Source organism: Semicossyphus pulcher, unplaced genomic scaffold, assembly GCF_022749685.1.
Source record: "Semicossyphus pulcher isolate SPU_LCO1_2020_fin unplaced genomic scaffold, fSemPul1.0.p SCAF_12, whole genome shotgun sequence".
NCBI classification, from domain to species: Eukaryota; Metazoa; Chordata; class Actinopteri; order Labriformes; family Labridae; genus Semicossyphus; species Semicossyphus pulcher.
This window is the reverse complement of record NW_027211626.1, coordinates 16,907,030-16,932,333: the sequence shown is the minus strand read 5'-3', so window position 1 is coordinate 16,932,333 and position 25,304 is coordinate 16,907,030. Positions and strand designations below refer to the sequence as shown.

General features: G+C 41.2%; 1 protein-coding gene across 4 annotated transcripts; it reads right to left on the bottom strand.

Annotated features, from left to right (window-relative positions):
• Positions 1–189: 189 nt before the first annotated feature.
• On the bottom strand, positions 190–25,072 carry wipf1b (WAS/WASL interacting protein family, member 1b). 4 transcript variants are annotated; one of them, XM_069659267.1, is made up of 11 exons: positions 24,935–25,072; positions 20,169–20,306; positions 16,216–16,323; positions 7,013–7,115; positions 6,611–6,740; positions 6,112–6,297; positions 5,140–5,860; positions 4,586–4,686; positions 4,024–4,248; positions 2,312–2,425; positions 190–1,784 (listed from the first exon to the last, which is right to left on the bottom strand). In XM_069659267.1, the coding sequence occupies exons 4-11, from the start codon at positions 7,070–7,072 to the stop codon at positions 1,732–1,734; spliced, it is 1,590 nt and encodes a 529-aa protein (XP_069515368.1). In that variant the 5' UTR covers positions 7,073–7,115; positions 16,216–16,323; positions 20,169–20,306; positions 24,935–25,072; the 3' UTR covers positions 190–1,731. The 4 variants fall into 4 exon arrangements, with proteins under 4 accessions (XP_069515368.1, XP_069515366.1, XP_069515369.1 ...); XM_069659265.1 differs by lacking the exon at positions 20,169–20,306; XM_069659268.1 differs by lacking the exons at positions 16,216–16,323; positions 20,169–20,306.
• Positions 25,073–25,304: the final 232 nt, after the last annotated feature.

The following is a 25,304-nucleotide window of genomic DNA, read 5'->3' as shown; positions in this document are numbered from 1 at the left end:
TTGAGTTTCTTATAATGCAAGGTTCAGCAACATACTTATGCTTGATTTGGACATATGTTCTTAATTTTGGTTTAACAACATGGCATTTAACCACTTTTCTTCAAATCTAGAAAGTGCCTTTTTTCTTATTTTGTTAACACTGATAGATATATCCAGAGCAGCCAGTCTAATAAATATCATGACACACTGTAATATCAACGTACTGTCCAGCTTTATTGCACAAACATGTAAATGATGCGCATTGTTTATGTGAAAATGCATAATAAATCACTTCCTTTGGATGGTTGCATCACAATTCACCGTCTTTGTCTGTGATCATTCTTTGAGCGGGAACATCAAGGTAAATCTATAGTCCAATAAAAACATTTTCTGCCCATGTAGAGCACAAAAAGCATCTTAAAGCATTTTATTTATTATTGTAAATAGATTTACTTTGGTATGATTGTCTTTAAGAACGTTTCTTCGACCAGCACATGATTATACATCACATATACAAAAGACTATTCAAAGCAGTGCTGTCTAAAGCAAAAAAACAAACAAACATAATACTGCACAGTTCAGACACATAACTTAAAATAATACAGCCCTTCAGTATCGCTTGATTAAATCAAACAGATACATACACAGGTCCTTCATAGCGAGTCAAGGCAGCTTTTAACAAAACAGAAAAATAAGAATCTGTTCTATTGTAAACCAATGCTGCCGTAACACCACACAATGTCCTTTAAAACATCTCAATCAGAAACATTAAATGCATTTAACATTCAAATGAAGAGTACCGTTCAGTGGTTGCAACAGAAACGCACAGATGTAAAAATCCATACTGTGAAGGCACATGTGGCTTTGGCATATTCAGCAACTGCATTTAACCTGATGAAGCAGCAGAGGCAGCAGCTTGTGGCCATTTTTAGTTGGGTTGGTCTTATTTTCATGCTGTAATTAACAAACTCTACTACAGCACGTATTCAAGATGAGGCAAATGCGTCGCTGTATTGTTTTTAAATTTACATCAGCAGAGACAAATCGAGCTAAACAAACATTCATACACAACCTAAGGCACGTAAGGCTTATTCCCTCTTTTAAGCAGCCTGAAATTACAATCCTGAATAGAACAAGGAAAACACTGTGTACAAAATGAGAGAAACAGATGTCAACACGCTTGGAGAGCTGACATTTTAAGCCCTGCGCTACCCTGGGACTCCAACGTCGACCTGATATTGCCAAAAAATGTTGGCTGAGCTTTACATAATGCTGGTTTATTTGTAAGGACAGTTTGCATTCTCTTCTGAAAGTTCAGCCGGTAGGTAAGATATCTGACTAGCAATTAATGGCAAGCAGGAGGCTTAAAGCATGAACAAGTTAGTTGATTTAATAAAGTTAAAGTGAAACAGGGTTGACAAAAAAATACTGTTTTTGTAAGTGATCCATCTCACGGCGCCAGCATTGATGTAAACCTGAAAATAACACATTTTTTAAACACCTGGAGAGGTACTTTTTTTTTTCTTTTTATCTGTACAAAGTGTACCGGAGAATAAACATGCTTTGGTATTTGAACGCTGCTACAGTGGCACCTTATTGTGAGTTTTTCCTTTTACTTGGTCAACCATACTTGTGGTCCATTTTACACGGCGCAGGTAAGAGCACAATGAGCGCAACAGAGAGAAGGAGAGGGAGACAGTTTGGGAAAGACAGAAAGAAGTTCAAGGGCTCTGGTTTGCTGCCACCTTTTCTTCACCTCGGTATTGGAGGAAGAGGAGGAGCTCCCCTCTCCTTTTTACCAGAACCTAGAAAGAAGCACAGACAAGGAGAGGTTAGTATTTTATTTAGCTTTCCAGAGGAGATTTCCACCACCAGGTGGCACTGTGACACAGTCCATGCATGTACCTCAGATGTATCTGTTCACCTCAAAGCATATTACAAAAGAGTTTGGGGTAGCTATAGAAATGTTGCTTTAAGGGAGTTGGGGAAAAAAGGTCTCTAAATTTGATTAAATAAATTATAGCAGAGGTGCTAAGTAATTTCTGGCAAAGTAAAGGCACCGTATGTTTTTTGATTTATATATATCAAACTACATATTTGCGCACAGGACTTCAAACTGTACCTGACTCGAAGGTGCATATCATAATCATGAATAATCTAATTGTGTAACTTCAGTTATTATGATATTATTAAAAATAAAACAAAATCATGGTTATTTTACTGGTTGAGGAGATTCAGTGATGGTTTTATTGAAACTAAAGCAGTGTGTGTGTGTGTGTGTGTGTGTGTGTGTGTGTGTGTGTGTGTGTGTGCGTGCGTGTGTTTGACTGACCTTTGCCATCACTCTTGGAAATCTTGCTGGGGTAGGTTTTCTGGAAGGGCATGTAGGGCTCAGGTGGAGGAAAGTCAGACACGGGATGGAAATTGAAGCGACACTCCCACTCATCTGTTGATGGAGAGAAATGGTGGTCAGTGGGTGCCCATCAGACTGACAGCACTCCCATGCTACCAGCACTTTGTACATTTACATGGGTTTGTTTCTCGTTTGTTTTTAGATGGTGTTTAACTGACTTGTTTTTCTTGTTTTTTTTACCAAATTTTAAGGTTTTGATTGACTTACAATTGTTCTTTTATCGCTGACTACAAATGCAAAATAGTTTTTAGGCATTTCTTTTTTTGCCAGAATTTGAGGAAATCTATCAGGCCCGCTGTCGGAGCAGAGTCTTAAACATTGTCATAGACCAAACTTTCCCTGGCTACCAGCTCTTCCAAGTACTCCCCTCTGGCAGGTGATACAGGACAATACAGTTACGTACCACAATACATAAAAGCAGCTTTTTCCCTCAAGCTGTTAAAAACCTGAACATGGCACTACCTTCAGTTCAGTTTAACTTAGGGAGTGCCGGCCGATTTCGTTGTATTGTTGTTTACACATCAATTTACTGACAATAAAGTTTCATATTAGTCTGATAATTTATCAAACCATCTTTTATGAAAAGTACATTGAATGTAAAAGAAAAAAACTATAATTTAAAGTGGTAATCTCGAAGATCTCAGTTTCGTTCTCTTTAGCGGCACCTTATGGCGATAAACGGTAATTGCGGGAGCACACTAGATATCCAGACAGTGTCGCGTGTGTGACGTCATTTTCCTCGCTGACGGTCGCTTTCCTTTTTAGACTGTTTGCCTTCATCTGAGCGTCAAATTTGTTTCTTTTTCTTTGGATTTTCACTTATTTTTGAAGTTGTCTCTGTAGTCATCGATCTTTTCTTTGTTTGTTCAGCCATAGTAGATTACTGTTTACTCGCAACACTTGCAGAGACCGGAAAAGCAGCCAATTAGCTCCGCCTACCCTCTCTGGCAGACCAACCACTGCTGGGTGATGGAAAACGCGTCACTAACTGGGCGCAGCTTGTGATTTTTTCCGCGAATGTCGCCACAGACGCCTGTAATACTGCAAATGCAAAGTCTTTCATCAGTGGGCCATAGGCTCAATCGCCATTGTGTAACATCATTGAGCAATAGAGAGTGACTTAACAGACATCTTCGAGATTATATCTTTAAATCATGAAACATATCATCAAACAGTACATCAGCGACATCAACAAATACATAAAAAAAACCTGTCACATTTTTGTGGAGCAGGACATTTAGGACCTCCTGTCACTTCTTGTTACCACGGTTTTCCAAATCAAACTTTGGTTGAGTGGAATAAAAACAACACAGAGGAGAGGTCAGCGGGTTTCTCTGCCTAGCTGAACACATTAGAACTCATGTGGTAAAAACAACGACGTGAACAGTTTTCTCCTGCAGAGACAAGGAGAGCAGCTCTACATCCTCTACAGAATATACAATTTGAATTACCTGCCTGCTGTTGGGCACTGGCGAACATTTATTTTAATATCAGGCCTTTTTTGCTAGATGATAGGGTTTTTATTTCCTTAACTATACTGCATCTAATTTTACTCCAGTCCCTGTTTTCCTCAAAAATCTGTTTATCAATACTCAAAATAAAACAACTAGCAGCCTCACAGACTTACTCACCCTGTATCTGGTTGTGGTGGGAGTTTTGGAAGCCGTTACCCATGGGTGGTGGAGGAAGGGGGGGCCCTCCCATCCCCGGCCTGTCCGGAGGGAGAGGCGGTCTACCGCCGGGTCCACCACGAGGGGGCTCCGGGCCTGGCCGACCAATAGGAGAAGGGGCTGGCGATGATCTCACACTGCCCCCGCCCACGATGCGGCCTGAGGGAGGAGCGGGAGGAGGAGGCCCTTTGGAGGAAGAAATAGAAATGGACATGTTAGCTGAAGGAAAGAAAATAGATTCTGTTTATGATACTGAATATATCTCCTGAAGGAGGAAGACACTGTAGCTGTGTCCCAATCCAGGGGCTGCAGCCTTCAAAGGCCAGATTTGAAGGCTAATTGCCAGGAAATCCTCCGTAGACCAGACCGTCTCATTTTAGTTCGGCTCTAACGGTCTATGCAGGCTACGAATGACGCATCCGCAGTAGGTCGCGTCCTTCGAAGGATGCAGCCCCTGGATAAATTATTGCTGCACATGATGATGAATAGTTTAACATTCAATACGTCACTCAAAGCTGTGCACCTGTGCGTGTTGAGGATTGGTTCCTTCCAAAAGATGGTGGTCTCTCGTTTGGTGGAGGAGGGAGGGGTCCTCCCCGCGCATGTTGCGGAGCTGGAGCATGGCTGGCAAAGAGAAACAGACGTTTAATCATCTAAACATTACACAAACATCAAACATTTTTGTGGTAATATGATAAACAGAGACAATCAGTTAAGCAGATTAAGAGCAAATCACCTTCGATCCTGATATTTCACTACAACTACAAAGAATAAGGAGCCTGAATTCACAGAATTAAACTGAAGGTGAGAAATACATCAAGTACCTTTAACAAAAACATTTAACAAAATAAAAAATAACTTAATTTTATTCAGTCCCTAACAAGTCTTTAAAAAGAGACTGTGCTTTTAAGAAGGAAGCTACAAGAAGAGGTTTGCATAATTTGTGATCTGCAGGAGAACAGAGCAGCTATTAGATTTGAATCAATGCAAACTCTGTCTCCATCACTAAACCCATCAAGAACATTCAGTGTCTGACGCCTGATAGGAAATGCGGAGTAGTCACACACACATCCTTACCTATTGAGTGAGCTGTTCCTTTGGGGCAGACGAGGGTTGCTGTGGTCGTCACCTCCTGCCGGTGAGGGTGGGAGAGGAGGAGGGCCCGGTCGGCCTGGCGGAAGAGGGGGCACACCCCCACCAACTGAAGAGCGAGAGGAGGGGGAGGAAGAGACAGGGGGAGAAGGTTTGGAGTTGACAGAAGGAGGAGGAGGGGGAAAGTCTCGGGGCATAGATGGACGATGACCTCCCGCAGGTGCTGGTGGAGGTGGAGGTCGGTCATCAGGAAGAGGAGGCCTCCCTCCAGGAGCGGGCGGCAAAGAGGGTCGGCTGCTGTTTGGGGGTGGAGGAGGAGGTGCAGAGAATCCTGCTCTTGGACCAGCTGAGGAGCTTCCAGGTGGAGGAGGGAGGGGTCCGTGCCTCCCTGGTGGAACGCTAGGAGGGGAAGGCCCAGAAGCTGGGCTGGGCCGGGGTCCTCCAGGGAGTGAGGGGGGAGATGGCCCCCCACGAGACTGGAAGCTTTGGGTTGGTCGAGGTGTGTTGGGTACAGGAGGAGGGGGGCCTCCCGGAGTGTCTTGTCTGGATAAAAAACTAGGTCGGCCCTTAGGAAGATCTGGGGCATTGCTACGGACGCCAGCAGGAGCGCCTGGGAGTTTAGGCGGGCCTCCTCCTCCACCGAAGGGACTGGGGCCACAAGAGCGGCCTCCTGGGGGGAGCACGGGTCCTCGGCTGGGTGCTGAGTCTGGAGGAGAGAGGTGCAGTTAGAATCAGTGCTTTCTGTGTTTTTCTTTATAATTATTATCCATCCATCTCGTCATTAGCTACACCTGCTTCTCCTTTAAGGTGGCAGGGGGCTGGAGCCAATCCCTGCTGATATCGGGTAAAATCAAAAAGGGTACAATGTGGACAGGTTGCCTGTCAATCACAGACAACCGTTCACACTCACATTCACACCTACGGACAATTACAGAGTCATTATTTTATGGTATTTACCATTGGATTCTCTGTTGGTTGCAGACCTCAGTTTTGGCATCCCTCCCGCAAACAGGCCTCCTAAACCAGCAGGAGACCCACCACCAAAACCTCCTCCGCCACCTCCTCCTCCTCCTCCTCCTCCTCCTCCGCCACCACCACCTCCTCCTCCTCCTCCCATGCCTCCTCCACCTCCTCCTTTGGGTTCTAAGAAAAATAATGAAAAAATAATTTGATTAATTGTTAATTTACACAAAATATTTTCTACATGTAATACACTACTTCTCTGTAGATTTGTATGAAGATGTGATGCTGGTATTCAGGCCAATGGAGGCCCATAAATAATGTAGTCCAACACTGCCTTTTCTCAACTAGTTTCCTTTTGTATTTGTATTGTATTTTTGTGTTAAACATAGTTATGTGTCTACGTAACAGAGACCAACATGGCTAAAATCAAACTTTCCTCTCTGCGCACACTAAAGATAATGAGCATAATGAACGCACAGAGCTCTTGACTTACTGTCCAGTGAGGGTCCACTGCGGTCATTGGTGACCGTTTTCTTTAATCTGGAGCCTTTACAAATGTCGCCCAACAAGGCGTTCCTTCCCTGCTGCTCTGAGCGGTTTAGACTTGGCTTGTCTTTGTTGGCCTGAAACACAAACACACATACAGAGGCGTCTCATCTTTGTGTGTTAAATCAATTCAAACCATATTAGAGATCAAGAGTGTTTAGAAAAAAACACTGTAAATGAAAGACATCAGGCAGTGAGTGGAGAAAACTCAGGGTTACACAGACAAAACATTATCTTATGACATCATTCATCCACATGACGTCTCTGCTGAGTAGGGTCATGAGGACACGGCAGCGGATCACACTGGGTGGAGAGACAGACAGGCAGATGGACGGATAGAATGACTTACAAGAGCGAAGGTGGGAGGAGGGGGAGGTCCTGGGGGTGGTGGGGGAGGCGGGGCTGGCATCTTCCTCTCTCCACTTTACGCTATCTGGACTGGGCACCGCACCCTGGAGGACAGATAACACAGGCACTTAATACAAGGGAAATAAGAAGAAATGTTTAAGTAGATACACAAAATTCGATCTCAGCTATATTTAATTCACATAATTTATATACACAGTACGAACATCCACAAACAGGATAATGTGGTAATTTTAGGGGGTCATTAGCCTGATTCAGGGATGTCTACCTATAATTAAACTGAAGGGATTGTCAGAGATGGTATGCCTAACACACTAATACACTCTCTAAAAAGAAGAAATGGTTCAAAATATGTTGGAATAACAGGCAATAACTCCAATCAGCTGATAGTGAGCTTCAAGGAAATGACAGACTTACGACAAACATGTCATCAACAGGAACTTGAGTGTTAACTTCCTCAAACATGACTTTAAAAACATGCTGCATAAACAGTGTATATTTTTACAAACACAGACACCCCCTTACAAATAATTGCACAATTTATGAAAGATAAGAGCTGTTTGTTTTGCGTTCATGCAACCTGCAACTGACCCTTTTATTATAGTCCTTGCAGTGCCCCCTGTTATAAGTCTGCAGTATGTTGGTATGGTAAATTACTTGTTGGTGCTGAAGCTCCAAATTCCCTTTCTAAACCGAGTGTAGCTTTAACGGCACATCCCATCAACCGACCACTTCCAAGCCAAGAGGAGAACAATTCAGACAGGCTTCAAGAGTAACTGAACACAGATGATGCAAAGCAACTGCAGACACATCACCACTGGCTCTCGCCAAAATAGCAACATGCATGAAAGCTTTGACGTACAGGGAGCAGCATGTGATCTTACACTGGAGCTCTTTCTAAGTGCAACATAAGTTCTGCAACAAACACTAAGGACTAATGCAAGAACCATTGATTACAAAACCCAACCTGCATTAAACTGTGTGCCTGATCGCGTCATTCACATGTGAAAAGGTACAGTACAGGATGCAGCACTTCCCTAAGTGAACTGAATGTCACACACACAAGGAATCAGATATGTCGGCACTTCTCCACATCATCACTGATGTGTATAAAAATGGGAAATTGTGACTACTTTAACTGTGAAAGATGCATACATAATATCAAGATATCATGCTATAGCATTGGTTGTACCCATTTCTTCTTCATGACAAGAATTAATTGCAATGATGGAACAGAAATTAGCCAGGTGATATGAAAGAGGAGGAACAAGTTTGATATAACAGAATATAACTGATACTCTCAATTCTACACACACACACACACTGAAATAAGCTTGTTTCCCCTCACAGAAATACTCACTCAGCTCGGCCTCTCACTCTCATGAGCGTCCTCTAAGGGCCTCTTACTTCCTGTATGCTGCTGACAAACAGGAAGTCACCATGCGGCTCTAGCACCGCAGCCATCCGGCTGCCAGGATGATACCTCAACATATCAGCTACCAATCATTTTCATACTCTCCTCCTCCCTTTAACAGTTTTTTTTCTCAACCATGCATCACTCCCACACTTTTGTTCATCACCTTTGTCTTTTTTTCCCTCTTCCGTTTGTGACATTTATCCTTGCATCTCCCATCAAACGTCTTTTCTCAGCTTCTGCAAACTGCTGCCATGTTTATCATCTTATACCACACACTTGATTTTACAGTAGAAATATTTAACCAAATAATCATTTCCCAGAGCAGATGGATTCTTTGGACTCAGGTGACCCCTTGCTTTTCCTCAAGTGCCATAATAAGGGTTAGCATTCAGAAAATCCTGACATATTTGAGAGACTGCTTGTTAATTTGAAGTAGGTTCAGTTTCTGCAGTGCTGCAGTTTACTTTTTTCTTTTGAGTTATCCCATCTTGTGTTTATAGTCAGAATCAAGGTACCGTAAAAATCGGTGTATAAGACGCACTTTTAATACATTTTTTTCATCTAAAAAATGGGCTGCGTCCTATATACTGGTGCGACCAATATACCAATATCAAATGCAGAGAGATATGTTATTGTGTTACGGTCTTTTACCCAGACGATAGTGCTAGACCATAGATTGTATTAAAAGATGGACGGCATGACAGCTCCCTAAAAGTGAAGCCAAAACCTCTCTATCGCCCCCTGCTGACTGTCTACAGTATAGCCCATAAAGCCCGCCTCCTCCATGTTAACGGATGGGACATGAGTCAAACTATAAAATCAAAATACACGTCAAATACATTTTTCTCAAACATGGTTTCTGTCATTATAGTTAGTTCTTAACGAGGATTTACATCCAAGTGTTTATTTTTAGGACAAGTTTACTTTTAATTAGTTATTTGATGCTGTAAAAAGGATGATTGACAGCTCTGTTGACGAATACGACTCCTACAGCCGATCTGTTCCCAATTAGCAGAATAGAGGAGGAACGGTAAGAGGAGACGTAACTAAAACAATCACTACAGTCACTGAGGTTTCCATATCTGTGAACGTCTGCTTCAGACCAACACAAGAAGCTGTTCTGCTGTTAAACACGCCGACGTGCGGATCTTTGCTGTTCCGTTAAGTTAAGTGTGTGTTTTGGTTAGCAGAAGAGGCTACGTAAGATGGCAGCGCCTCTCACACAGGGGCTATTTTGGCTACAATTTCGTACAATGAGAGCAGATGGAGACGAGTCGTCCATCTATATACACAGTCATTGCACTAGAATCTAGCTAAAGCTTTGTCAGGAACATGCGCTGTCATCATCGCTACCGTAGGCTGAGCTGAACTACCGCACCGGTTGGTGTAATTTGTGTGTTTTGGATGTGTTTCAAATTAAAATAAATGGAAATAGTGTTTAAATAACTTGGATACACGTTTTTATTAATAGCAATAGAAAATCTTTATTGCCCTTTGGGAAACAGCCCCCCAAAACTGAAATCGTCTTATATTCTGGATTTTACGGTAAATGCTCTTCACGGGAAAACAGAGCGTCATGTTTGTTAACTTATTGTGACCAACAGCCCAAAGCTATAATGTATGAGGATATGAAATAGACTGAAATAGGAAGTATTTGGCTTTTTTTAGTCAAGGGGGTGGGGCTCCTGTGTGATTCCCTCTCTCGCCAACAACTTAAACACAAGTCAGAGAAATACTCTTGTCAGGCATGTTGCTTGGCCACTCTCTCTTTTCCTTTTCTCTCTCAAAGTCCAAAGACTTTCTACCAGAGAGCTGTATCACTAAACATGCCGCACTTTCCCCGCAAGACTGTATCTGCTCAGTTCAAGTTACATAGTGTGAGAAAAGGCATTCAGGGCGCAGAGATGCGTCATTATTCCTTTACAAGTCACCATCCAATTTAGTTTTCAGCTTCAAATGAAAGATATTGCATAGTGTTGCTTTAAATAATAGTAATTACTATGACACAATAAATCAATGTTATATTTCAGTTAAGGCAAATGAAACAACCAGGCTTAGGGTAAGGTCTTGGCTAAAGAAGAAGCTACAGCTGAACAGGAAAACGTCACTCACACCAGCAAACGTCTCCACAAGAGCTGGCTGTTGAAGCTGCGCCGGTAGATTTTCAGACTTAAAGCCACATGTGCATGTTTCCACTCTGCTAACAGATGCAGATGTTTCTATTTGGCCTGCACCATGACTGAACTCCCTGTGACAGTGAAATGTATTTATATCACTTTGTGCTGAAAATATGCTGATTTTATAAAAAAAATTAAGCAGACCACCCTCAACAGAAAGAATAATCTGGTCCTCAGATGGCTGAGAGGGACACTGTTCATTCTCACTTCAGTTTGTGGTGACATTTGTTCAAATATGAACCTTGTTGATTTCACAGTTTTCGATCTAAGGCTAACACTTTGACTCATTTCCTGCAGCAGTGATGAAATGGCAGAGAGAACTGCAGATGTAAGAGCGGCAGATAAAATCAGGCAGGAAGACGGGAGTCAAGGAGTTTCTTATGTGCTGCAGGCGAGGGGGGCTATAACGGAAAACCCCCTCCTTGGTTCTGCATGGCTGGCAGTTATCACTTCAGCAACAGTCGCCCTCACAAACACAATTTGCTCAAATCAACTAAAAATACACCAAAATGTAACAACTGGAACTGAGTGGGGGGATGATACCGACACAGCTCTGAGTGAAGGCAGAAAGACATACACTTCCGCCATAGGAAACAGGCCTGTGTGTTGAAATTCAAAATGCACGAAACAACTCTCTCTCCCCGCACTCTCTATCTCACACTCACACACACACAGGCTAATATTAGCTTAGCATTTACAATGGCTCCTTTGACAGACAGAGAGAGGAGAAGAGATGGAGGGTAACAGGGAAGAAGATATGAGGGATTCCAGGGTGGGGATCCTTTGAAGAAACACTGTAAAGGCGCACACACACACACACACACACACACACACACACACACACACAGAATAAGGCTCACATATGTTTCAGTTTACAAATGGCCATAAAAAGGCTTCTTCATCCTGCCAATGAACCTCCTGTGCTCCTCAACTTCATTAGAGGAACTGCACATAAACGCATATACACATACATACATGTATAATCTAAACACAGAAGTCAGGAAATAATCAGAAGTGTTTGAACAGCATGGCTCATTTATGTCACAGACGGTTTAAAGGTCAAACATCACATTTGTGGTAGCTTATAAGTGACAACAGCATCCACACTGTCGGTGTGTCTCCAGCTCATTATTGTCTTTCTGTAGGAGGACTTGATGACCAAAACCACATGTCACACTGGTTTAAACTGCTGCAGTGTGCACTGACTGGTGGGCCCTTTTCACTCCCTTTAACAAGCTGCTTTTGCATTCATGTGCAAATTATAGTGAAGATATACTTAAAAGTATAATCTCAAAGATTTTCATGTAAATAAATGTCTGTTAAAGCTGTAGTAGGTAACATTATTCAAACTTTCTGTCATATTTGCTCAAACTGTCACTTTAAACAAGCAGAAGTACATGAGAGAGATAATCTGTGTGGCATTTGTAAGAATCCAACGCTCCCGAAACACACAACCAATCAGAGCCGAGCAGTCTCTCAGGCTGCTGTCAATCAAACGCTGCGCAGCACCACTACTCCGCGCATGCTCACCGGTCAAGCCCAATTTCTTCAGTGTGCGCAGCATCAGCCGGTTTGTGTCCACAAAGGCTAAAAAACCACCGGGAATGAAAAAACTGCCCATCCCTCCATTGCCAAGACCATTAAACTGAAGGAGACAAATGAGGAAAAGCAAGCTAAAAAGAAAGAGTTGGACCGAGACAGAAAAGAAGCGAGAGTAAACATTGGAGCGGCATTTCCGAGGTGGAGAGAGCTACGGGACCTGAAAGGATTAAAACGTTAGACAGTTCAGCTCTAGAGGTAATTACCCCAGCTTCATTTCTTCTGTATTGGTTTCACATTGCTGAGATGTCTGCGGTTGCTGTGACGCTGTGCTAACGTTAGCTTGTTCTCAGTGTGGCTGCTGTTCAGCATTGTTTCATGGCGGAGTGGCTGAAAATATCTCTGTGAAGTGTCCAGGCAGTGTTACCGTTTCAGACTTTCTCCTGAGAAAGTTCTGTGTGCCTGTGGTTCACGGTTAAATGTTCACAACATCAGTGTGTTACTACTCAGTTGGCTCTGTCTTTTCCACAGTCTCTGTTAGCAAACTAAGTGCTGGTGGTTTTGCCGCTGGTTTGATGTGTATCTGCTTCGACAGTGTTGGCGGTGTAATACAACAGCTGCGGTTGTCTGCATTTCACGTTTTTACCGGTGTGTCCACCATATTGTACATCTGGCTCCTTCAGTTGCTGTGGTTACTAGCCTGCGCGCTCAGTGCTGCCTCCTCTGCAGGGAGGGCTTTGAAGGCAGCACTGAGCGCAGCGGAGAGAGACGGAGAGGGACCTGGAGGTTGTAATCTTTCAAATTTTGAAGCAAAGTCCGCTCTCTTCTCCATCTTACCTATCGCAGCTTTAAGTCACTATCTATTGCCGAATGAAGTAACACAATAGTGATTGAGCCTATGGCCCACTGATGAAAGCCTTTGCATGGATATCTAGGAAGTGAGCTCCCACATTTAACGCGCCGCCAAAGAGAACAAAACTGAGTTCTTTGAGATTACAACTTTAAGAATTTCGAATATCAAACCTAAATGATGAGAATAAAAAAAATTCGAAATCAGATCAAAATCAACAGTTGAAGCTAACCCACGCTACGTTAGTAGGTAGCTTCATTTAAGTAATCCCTTTAGGAATAACAACAAAAAGAGTATGATAGTAAAAAAAAAAATGTTGTGGTTTTCAAAGGGGTGATGATGGGTGGGCATTCTCACACAGCTCTGTAGTTAATGTTAGGTGTAATAATGATTAACCAAATTCAAATACAATAGACTTACATGCAGGTCTCTAGTGGAGATCATAAAGAAATAAATTATACTCATGAAATGTTCAAACCTGAGTTGATGTTGGTCATGAGCTCGGGGGGAAAAAAGGTAATTCTAGACATTTTGAATGAAGCCCAGAGTGGTCATAAATGTGTCGGCTGTGCAGGAACAGTGCTGAGTGGCTAAGCTAACATCCTGTGGTGCGTTCACATGCACTTGCTCCCACACACACACACACACACACACACACACACACACACACACACACACACACACACACACACACACACACACACACACACACACACACACACACACACACACACACACACAGCAGCTGTATCTGGCAAAAGATGTGGTTCTGTTGCTGCTGTTTTAGGCTTCGACTCAGCAGGTTAATTTTATCTCTTACACATTCTTTAAATAAAGAAATTAACGGTAACATATTTGAGGACAGTAATGGTCACGGATGAACATCTGCTGTAGAGAGGCACATGTATATTTATTCTAGGGATTTCTTATGCTTCCTCTCTTGAAATGTGTACAGTGTAACCAGATGGGACTTGAGAATGTTATAATAAGGACTCTGACAAAAATGAGGCAGACTGGATGAGGTTCCTGCGTACATTTTTTATACAGATGCTTCTAACCATCATCAAGCCTTCAACTCTGGCAGATCAAATCACTTAAATTTCATTAGATGCTAATCAGGCGTCAAAGATTTTCACTCTCAAATAAATACCAACTTGTTTGTCCAGTATTGTAAACGATGAAGTCAGAGCGTGCAGTGCGGGGAAAATCATCTGACAGATCCGTTTGTTTAGAAATAGGAACCTTTTTGGACGACGTGAGCCCATACAGACATACTGTATAATGATATAACTTTAATGTGCCAGTAATACACGCACAATATAAACACATGAGAAAGTTAGAAGCTCAACTTATATATAGATATACAACTTTCTCCACACTGATACGGTTCAGTCAGCTGATATTGACCTCTGACCTTTCAGTGGACCCGGGGGTTTGATAATGGCTGATAAAATATCATGTTTAGGGCTGCAACAACAAACCGATTACATCGATGATTAAAATAGTTGGCAACAAATTTCATCATCGATTAGTTGGGTCTTTGTTATCATGCACGGCATGCGCTGTGAAAACATCACTGGGGGCCGCCAGCCAGTGGCGCGGCTTGTGTAGCTCACGTGATGAATTAAAGGAAGTTAGAACATCTCCGGTCTCCTTTGGGATAAACATGAATTATTTTTCAATGAGGAGTGTCTGTTTGTTTTGCTGTGCTGATGATGTGTCCGTGTCCGGTAGATTAGTGTCCATTTACACTGACAAACGCACGATTACGGTTCTACCGTTCATTTAAAAACAAACATAATGAACTCCGTCTATTTTCTCTCCTCTCCGTTTTGTGATGGGATGTCGGGCCGCAGATAAAGCAGCATAGGACAGTATAACATGGTAGTAAAGCTGTTAATAAGCTAACGCCACAGGTAAAGCTAATTTAACGCTAACTCTTGATGAAGCTAATGCCCAGCTTCATTAAACCACCACAAAATGGAGAGAAAGCTGAAGGAATTTATTTATTTCCGTCACACTGTGTTTAAATTAACTTGTAATCGAGTGTTAGTCTGTCAGACAGACACAAAGCTATCGCTAATTAGCTGAAATTTGTTCGGAGAGACACATAACGTATAACATAACAATATGGAGGTTTTGACTATTTCATGCCAATCGTCAGAGTCGGGCTAAAGTTAATCTTTTATTTATTTACAACAGAAACTTGAACAATATATGGTTAAATATATATTGGTTAATTACATCTCCCTATTATACTTAGTTCATGGCTGCATCCCCTATGTCCTTTTTTATTGTAGTGGCCTTGTCTGTACTTTCCTTTTTCATGTGAAATGATTAAGTAAATCAACAAGATATTAATTACAGTTACATAATTGATATATTAACTGGGGATAGACCGATTATTGGCCGGGCCGATATTTGGCATTTTGACGCATATCGGCACTTCTTTTTTTTTTTTTAATCCGACGGCCGATAAGAGATCAATTTAAAACTGGGTTATTTTGGCTCTGATGCATATGTTTAAAGGCATTTAAACAAAGTTCAGTGTTGGAGTTTGTATTATTCAAAATTTTGACGCCAATATTTTCACTTTTACTGCAAATGAATATCGGCTTCAAATATCGGTTATCGGCCTCCTTGACTACTAATAATCGGTATCGGCCCTGGAAAAACCATATCGGTCTATCTCTAATATTAACATTGCATTGTACAAAAAAACAAGATATAATATATATATATTTTTTAATATAATGCTAATAATAAAATAGAGCCTTTTCTCTTAATTAATAATCGATTGATCGTAGAAAATAAGCAACAGATTAATCAGTTATAAAGATAGTTGTTAGTTGCAGCCCTAATCACGTTACCATAACTACTCTTCTTTATTTAGCTTGACAGAAGCGTTGACAGGCGTTTATAACTGCTGCTTTAAGAAGCACAGCCATATTACCGTAATTCCCCTAATAAATTAGAGTCTTACTTTAGAGATAGGGCTTTGTGTCTGGGCTGTGTTAAAGTAAGTCTTCCACTTATATTAGAAATCTAACATTTGTCATGAGGGTTAGGTGTTAAAAATACTGATTTCAAACAATCAATAGATAGTTGCAGATCAGTATTCTGTCCGTTGAGGAAATGTTTTGTCAACTTATCGTTCTAGAAGACGAAGACTTATCGAGAACAATACTGACAAGTCTACTTACTCAGTCTGTGTCCATAGAAGAATCAGCAGTATGTTCAGAAGGCAGTAGAAGAAGCACCTTAGTTCATTCCTCATAAAACTGCAAAACGAGAACAGCAGCCACATACAGCTGAAAACAGAGAAAAGCGGAAGATTAGCAGCATCTAAAAAATCTTTTAAAAAAAAGCACCAAGTAGAACTTCTTGATTCCTCTTCCTCTAAACTCACAACGCACATTCAGAGAAGTCCCACTTCAACACACACAGGCCCAATATACGGCACACGCCGCTTCCTCTTTTTCAGTTCCGCACCTGGGGGAGGGGGAGGAGGAGGTTTGAGGTTCCCCCTGGGGCTTGAGATGAAAATGTATTCCACAACAGGGTTTTACCAGATTTCAGGTATGTGTGGAGAACGTACAAGTCCAACAAAATATACAACTAGAATGCTTTTAGAGAGGGTTTTAAACACTATCTTCCATTGTTAATATGTACATCACTTTTCATTTTGACATACTGCTGACACATTTTGGTCTAACTAGAGACAAAGGCATAAACACCATATGTGGTTGCGAAACACTGTAATACAACAGTATTGTCATGTAGGACAAAACTGCAATGCCAATGCGTGTTTTCATGTTAAATGAAGAATAAAACTCTTACCAAGTAAATATGCTATTTGCACAAAAATGTGCATGAACAAACAGACTCATGGTCATTGCCTTTAAAATTGAATTTCTATTAAATCAAAACCAGACCAGTAAGAAGTTCTTTGGAAATGTTGATTAGAGCCTGACAGATATCGGTTGACTGATATTATTGGGCCGATATTTGTCTATCACAGATCAATCAGCATCTTCATATATATATTTATATACATATATATATAAAGTCAGTGACGTCTGAGATGCTAACTGATGACGGATCACACACAATGCTTCCTCTGTATATCCTGAGAAGAGGACAGAAAGAAGAGCACACGGTGTCAAACAGATGAGACATCAGAGCAGAGGAGTGATTGGTCATCTGAGCATGAGAAACATTGACCAGTTCAGGTGTAATATGACTGTGTGAGAAAAACATGCGCACACTGACGACCACAATGGAGAAGTGAACGATGACTTGGAAGATGTGAGCAAATTCTGACGGATGAATATTATAATTCTCTGTCATCACTGTGTCCTTGAAATTCAACGAAAATTGAAGGATAAAAATGCTAAAAACATTTTGATTTGGGCCGCGATTTGCTGCGGCTAAGACGTCACTTGTATGAATCCAAAGCTTTCAAAAGTAAAGTCACCCTAATGTTTGTTTATTGTAACAAAACAAAAAGCTGTTTCTCTCAACTGAAAGTAAATTATTCCCAGCCATTGAAGCGGCTGGACAAAAGAGTTAGCATAGCTCCACACAGCAGCCACTTCCTGTGCTCTCCGTGTCACACTTCCTGCCTCTCAACACACACAGCGGCGGTCTGCCAACACACCATCGGCTGCACTTCAATACTGTCCCTCTTGTCTCCTCTTTCCAGCCAACTACAGCAGCAGAGCTGCGTCTCAAAGAGGCACCTTGGCTTTCTCCCCTTGAGCTCAGCTGTTTTCTTTTACTCGGCTCCAGACTCAAGTGAAAGGGAAAACATGTCTGAGCTGGTACTTCCATTAAACAGAAATAGGCCAACAAAGAGGCATTTCAATTGGCTACCGCAATAAGTAAAAGTACTCTGAAATTAGCACCTGTCTTTACGCAAAACAAATCAGAAACAGGAAATTAATGTGACATGTAAAGCCACAGCTGCATTGCAGCTATTGAAATACTGTCAAAATTACTGAGAATGAAACAAACCAGACAACCTTCAACATCCTCCAAAAAGATAAAAAAAAACCCTCAGAAATCTGGATTGGTTCCTTAATAACATCCTTATTGTGAAGAAGATCCCTAAAAGTCTAAATTGATATTTTTTTACCTTGTTTAAATGTGTTGGTTGGACAAAGTGACAGAAACACCTAAAGTTACAAAACAACAAGATGCCTTTAAGCATTTAAGTGAAACTTTGGAGAGTGTGGATGGAAAGATGTGAAGCAGTTACTCTATTAGTGTTGTCAGTGTATGCCACTACTGTTTACTGTTCGCAGTTCTTTTTTTAGTAATGTTCCATCATGCTATCTGAGATCCACTTACCACATTACATCATGGTGCAGTGTTTTGTGACTGCTGAATCAGATATTCAGGCTGAAACTACAGTAAATCAATCGGTCCGGCCATCAGCTGAGGAACATTTGTGAGTTGTTTTAGCTGAACACCAACTAATAAGGAGTGCTTACATGAAATAGTGTGTCTAATAAAATGTCTGGCAGAGAATGTAAAGTAATATTTTTTTTATTTCAGTGAGCTGAAGAAGACTTTGACAAGATTTTGTTAGCTTTCGCCAGAGCAGAGCTACCTTTCTCCCCTTTTTTCCAGTCTTTAAAAAAGGCTAAGCTAACTGGCTTCAGATATAAGAGAATATAAGATATGAAAGAGAGGAATTCACCCCAACAGAAAGTAGAGAAGTGAATTTCCTAGAATGTCATAACATTTCTTCAACACAAGTCTGACATCACAATTAATATTTTCAGGGCACGAAAAGGAAAGTTTCAGAGGTAAAAAGAGACCAAGGTGGCTTTCTAAAACACTGCTTACAAACACTGAATCAATTTGTGGCAAAGAAAAAACAATCATGACAACGTCTTTCCAAATCAGTCCCTCCAGGAAGTTGTGATGTTGCGTTCTCATTCAATGTGCAAACCAATTCTCGCAACTTTTTTTGACCTTTGCAGCACCTTTTTCGCAAATTTGACCAGTCGTACTAATGTCACCAAACTCACTTCTTTGATATTCAAAATATTGATCCCCGAGGTCTGTAATGTTGTAAATAGGGCTGGGAATCGCAGCGTAACTCACGATACAATACGACACGTGGCCTACGATTAACTGAATAATAGTAGAATAATGTATTTATTCACTGCAATTTGACACAAACTGAGATGAAACAACTTGTAAGTCTATAAATTAAGTTTACAAAACAAGAGTGAATGTACTGTAAAGACAAATTAGGACTTTGTCAACTTCTTTCTGTCCACGTTACCATCATTCTACTCAGGGATAAGGAAAATTCCACCACACATGTCATAAGCACCACCGTGAGGAGTCATGAAGTAGTGATGCCGTGAGTCAAAATGGCAGGGAAATCTGTTTAGAGCCCCATATATTTGTAAATTAAAATATCAATATTTGGCACCAACGTATCAGTCAGGACGACGATATATTGCCGTATCGAGATTTTGTCCCACCTAGTTGTAAAAACATCTGAGGGCATCTTCCCCCGTTTCTTTCATATCATTGGAATGCTGCATGCTAGAGAAGTACTTTGTTTTTTGCTGTGATGCAGACGGCTAGTCCGCTCTAATGAGGCTCCGATGTGATGATCTCTCTTTCATGAGCCTCCTAATCCGGCCTCCCATAATAATAAATCCAACATTCAGCATCTACTTGTCATCACATATCCATGTTTCTGTGCTTAAACTGTTAGCCGCCCATTTACATGTAGACTTTCCTTTGCGCACATCGACAGCATTGTAATGCGTACATGCAGTGCCAAATGAGCATTTCATGGCTATTGACTTAAGTGTCATTCATTTGTTGCATATTTTATTTGGCATCTTGACACAGCAATAGACAGGAAGTGATGTCAGAAGACAGGTGACTCAGCCAATAGATGGTGTCATTGGAGTGTTTGTCTGTAATATGTTATGCAGAGAAAAAAGCAGAGAGACTTGCATTGCAACTTTTTCAATAATGACAGAAAATGGCCACAAAATCCTGAAGGGACTGCTGTATGAACTAAATGCATGATTAATGGCTCTGAAAAATTCAACAAAAAAGCTTCACAAAAATTGTCCTTCCGGGCTGTTGTATTGAATTGTGTGTTTGGAACGTTACTCACGGCCTGTACTTTCCTTAGACTCATGTCAATGTGTCTCAGGTCTGTTCATTTTCCTTAAGCTCCAGCCAACGACAGCAGCCAGGTTGTGTCTCATTATTTTCAATATTTCCTCTTTCCCCCTTAACATTAGCTCCAGCCCTAGAGAGTGTTTCAACAGAAAATATGTCAGACTCCAGTGCTTCCAGTTATTTCCTTGTCTCACCACATGATCTGGAATGTGGTAGTCCACATCTTTAACACAGATCTACAGGTCAAACAGTTATTAGATTCATGACCCTGTAAACAACTATGACAGCAGAATGAGGACAGAACAAAGAAGAAGAAGAAGAGTATTGATATTCCCCCCATCCTGTATGTCACAGTCACATGAACATTAGTGCAGCTCGCCTTCAGGCTACTCAGTCACATATGACTCATAAAGTGTAGGCCTCGCAGAGAAGCCACAAAATGTCATTCAAAAGCTTCAACTGTCCAGAAGACTAACTTAGAAAAAGTTTAACTCAACTGCCTGAATGAGCCTTAAAAATTAGTCAACAAACCCCCTTGTCTTTGCTTTTATATTTTGGCTTCATGAATATACATCCTAAATTAAAGATTTTCTAACCACACTTATAACATTTGTGACAGACTTTGACCTGTTGCATTCAGAAAACATAAGGCACGTGGTCATGAGTTTCAGTGTCAGATGGACTGAGATATGCCAGGATCACATGCTTCACACAGGAAACAGAGGAGCACAAAGACAGAGCACAGCATTGCATTATGCTTCTACTACGACCCACGCACGCTAAACAAATGCACATGCCCTCTTCTGACCTCGCCGCATACTTAACAGCTTTTTTTTTCTGAATTTAATGAAGGAAATGATGATGATTCAAGTGTGGAAGCACAAGAAATTTGAATAAATGGAAGAGCAGGGACGCACAGCACTTCTAACGAACGCTGAGGAATGCCAAGAACTCAGAGCTGCAAGGACCTAAAACGAGTTCTGTGACAAGGCACATGAATGAGACACAACCAGATGCAACATGAGCACGTAAACAAGGCTCCTCTTGGCTGTGTAATGACCAAAACCTCAACACGTAGTTTATGAAACCCTAACATAAACTGATGAGATCCAAGAATGACTGCACAACCTCTTCACAGAGCTGCTGCTGGGTGACAGCCAGAAACATTAAAGGGGGTATTATGCTGATTTCAAGCTTCATATTTCACTCTGTGATACCTGTGGAGTAGCTTAGCATAATTTACAGTTAAAAAACAACTCAGTCAGCTCTGTCCCTTTAAGAAACCCCACCCCTACAAGCTCACTTTCTTTTGATTGGACAGCTCTCTGAAGCCTGCTGAGGCTGCACTTTGTGATGTCACTTTGTGCAGCTTTGTGACGTCACAAAGTGCAGCGTGTATAAAAAAAAGAAATGTGTGTAACCTGGCGCTCTCAGCAGCCTGTAGACTGAGCTGAGAAGCCTGGGGATTACTCCAACATACTTTTACCTACAGATTTGAAACTTCATCAACGTTTAGTCTGAACATCCAACATTGTAAAAATATATACAGTATATGTCTTAAAATGTGAAACAGCATAATACCCCCTCCTTAAGGAACATGTATGCAGACCACAACTTTTACTTTACATCAGTGATCATTTGCCCTGTCCTCTGTTTTAAAACTGACACGTGTCTTATATGATTTATTAATATTAATTAATAACTCTTCTTTTTGGTAGAATATACATGACTTTAGTTGAATACTAGTAGGCCCGGATAGCATTATCTCCCCCTGGTTCCTCTATTCTGCATGTCAAAGTGACCTTGAGCAAGACACTGAACCCTAAACTGCTGCTGAAAAGCACGACATAGCTGTGTTAGCGCTTGAGTGTGTGTGTCTGAGAGAGAGGGCGAGAGAGAGATTTTGGGAAGTGATTTTAACTCTATGCAGGTAGAAGTCACTAGAAGCAATAAAAACTGAATCTTATTCAATTGAATCTTTGTTCAGTCTAAATGGATAAATGTTTGTAAGAAGAACCGAATTAGCATGTGTGACACTGACGCAGAAACATACCAACTGTACTGGAACCGCCCATACAAATGTCCACACCCTTGTTCGTAAATATCAAACTTCTCTGATTTACATGGCTGCTCAGAATGTACTTGTTTAAATACACGATTACACCTACTCCACTTCCTCTGGCTCAGGATTATCCCAATGTTAGCAGGGCAAACGGCTCTTGGGTAGTGTTTAAAGAAGGTCTGCTTTACCTAAATGAGATGTTGGAGGGAATTGGTGGACTTGGAGCTGAAAATAGATGACTCATTTATTAGGGAGAAGTTAGCGAAAGATCACAGGTGTGAAGTAGATCAATAAAGAGATATAAAACTAAAAATCTCTGACAGGGATGAGCAGTAAATACTTACTGAATTATATTAAGAAGACCCCAACTCCATATTCATATAGTAACATCCACACTTAGACGTGTAGTATGGAGACGGGAGGAATTTGTAGCTGAGATGACAAGGAGTCGCAGAAGTTACCGATAGAGCATAGCATCGTGCCGGAAAGGGGGTGGAGATTAGCATGTCGACCTGGCTTTTGTGTTCCCACCAATACCGATCGAACCAAGGCAATAATTACCCGGGTCTACTGCAGAGTCAGTAGACCTGAGTCTGAATGCCAATTGTTAGCGGGTTTTTTGACCAGTGGGAAAGGGGCTTAAGTAGTGGTCCTTAGGGGTGGGAATCGCAGGGTAACTCACGATACGATATGATACGATATGTGGCCCGCGATAACAATAACACCATGATACAGTGATTCTACACTAATTGATACACTTGCAGGACAATCATGTAATGATACATCACGATATCTGATTACCTTCTTCTTTGGCCAATTAATTTCCGTTCACGTTACCCTCATTCACATCTTCAGCACCATTGCAAGGAGTCATAAAGTAGTGATGCAGAGTCAAAATTGCAGGAAAATCTGTTCAAAGCGCGATTTATTTGTCAATTAAAATATCAATATTTGGTGCCAGCCTTTCGATTATTGTATTGTACAAGTTAGGGCGACGATATATTGCCATTATATTTGTCACATCTCTAGTGGGCTACTTTGGGAAACTGAATTGAAGTTGTCTTTTAACCACTCTGAACAAAGTCACGCTTAGTGTAGTTCCCCACACCAAGAATGTAAAACTGCACAATAAAAATGTCTTTTAAATTGTACAATGATTCATTTATAACTATAAGGTTCTTTAGTTTTTTAAGAGTCAAATTTAAGAACTTTTAGAGCACTATCAGGGTAACTTAACTAAAATGTTCCAAACTGTACGCTTTAGCCTACTTGCTATTGCGAAAATAAACCTTGCATGATAGTTTGGGATGGCAGATGCTGAGCTAAGTGGAACACCCCCCTATGTCAGTTCTGCTCAGTGTTTGGTATGAGCCACCAAAAATGACCGTATTGTGATAGTTAATATTTGGCTAAACTTTCAAGAATTTGTATAAACCCTGTTTCTTACTTTCAGTGCATAAAAAACTGTATTAAATTAACAAAACTAGTTCAACATCAAGTACTATTATTATATGGGGTTTTGCCATATTGTGTCATACAGGATATCCATAAATATTCTTAGATAAAAATATATAGTGAATCTTATTTAAGCCTGTAGCCCATCCCTTGACTGGCATGTTGCATGATTGCATCTCCTACATGGCCCCCATTCTGCAAAAGTAGAACTATTCAAAACATGTTCGACACGCACACTTGCACAATATTAAAAAAGTAAAAAAACAAAAAACAAACAAAAGCTAGCTACAATTTAGCTTTAACAGTTAAACCAGGTCTAAAACAATCCAGCTACAATATCTGCTCAACTGGTGTGTAAGACAGCGAGAGGACAGAGAGGTAAAGCTGTTTCATTATTATGCTGACCTTTAGGTTAGTGTCATAATGGCATGTGTCAACTCTAATCAATTAAAAGTAAGCAGTTCTCCATAAACATTTAGTTTATGTTAATATCAGTAAACATTTAGTTTATAGTAGCCCAGCCTTGGTGTAAGCGTGTGTCTCTGAAAGTGCATTAAGTGTGACTGCTTACAGCCAAATGGCATTCTGTCAAACAGGTTGCACACACACACACAAACATTCTGTATACAAATTCCTCTTCCCTTTCTGACTTTATGCCACTTCAATGTTGTGGATGATACGCCTAGCTGAGAGCATTTCGTTGTGTGTGGATGTGTACCCGCCACCGTCAATGGTCCCTACTTCCTACGAAGCTCAGTGAAAATAAAACCCAGATATGTGAAAACAGTCCTCCTCTTTCTGCAGCTCTCCAGGCAAAAACATTAAACCTCTGTTTAGCTTTAATCTATGAAACAAGCAACATCCTCACAACAGACCAGTCCATGAAAACACAGGGAGTTTGAAAAGAGAAAAAAAAACAGTCAATACAAGACTCACACTGAACATTATTTATGGGTGGAAGAAAAGACAAATCCTGGCCTGTCGCCAAAACCCTTGCCAGAGCCCTGTAGCCCCGTACCCGACAAAACGCTTCTTTAGACGGCGAAACAAACAGTTTGTCACAATTCATTCGCCATCACTGCTGGAATCAGTCTCAGCTGCTTTCTGAAAGATGACAACTTATCTTTGCTTGTGAACCGAACTCGGGTCTCACGAGTTTCCGCTACACTCAAGTTATTTTCCACACGCGCACACAAACACTAAAACTTAGACCAAACATAGATAATGTTGGCTTAACTTACCTCTGTAAGTATGAAATGCTGTGCACGGCTAGTAAGCTTCCATCGACCGTCAGTATGATTTGGTTGCTGTTGAGGACCTCTGTGCAACCAATCCTGTATCTGCAGAGCAGTAGCGAACAGGCGAGCAGGCCAGCTACACTGGCTTCATCCAGAGTCGTATACACAGTGGGTTGAGCGAAGTCTCCTCCTGCTGACAATTATGCGAGTCAACAATGTCACTTGGGAGAAACAGGGGATGTAGTACTGACGCGATAGGATATAGTTCAGCAAAATGAGGCAACAGATAACACACAGCCCACTTCTTGTACAACTAACTATTACTGTTAGCTAAGTTAGTTAGTTAGTTTGAAAGCTAACGGAAAATGGTAAC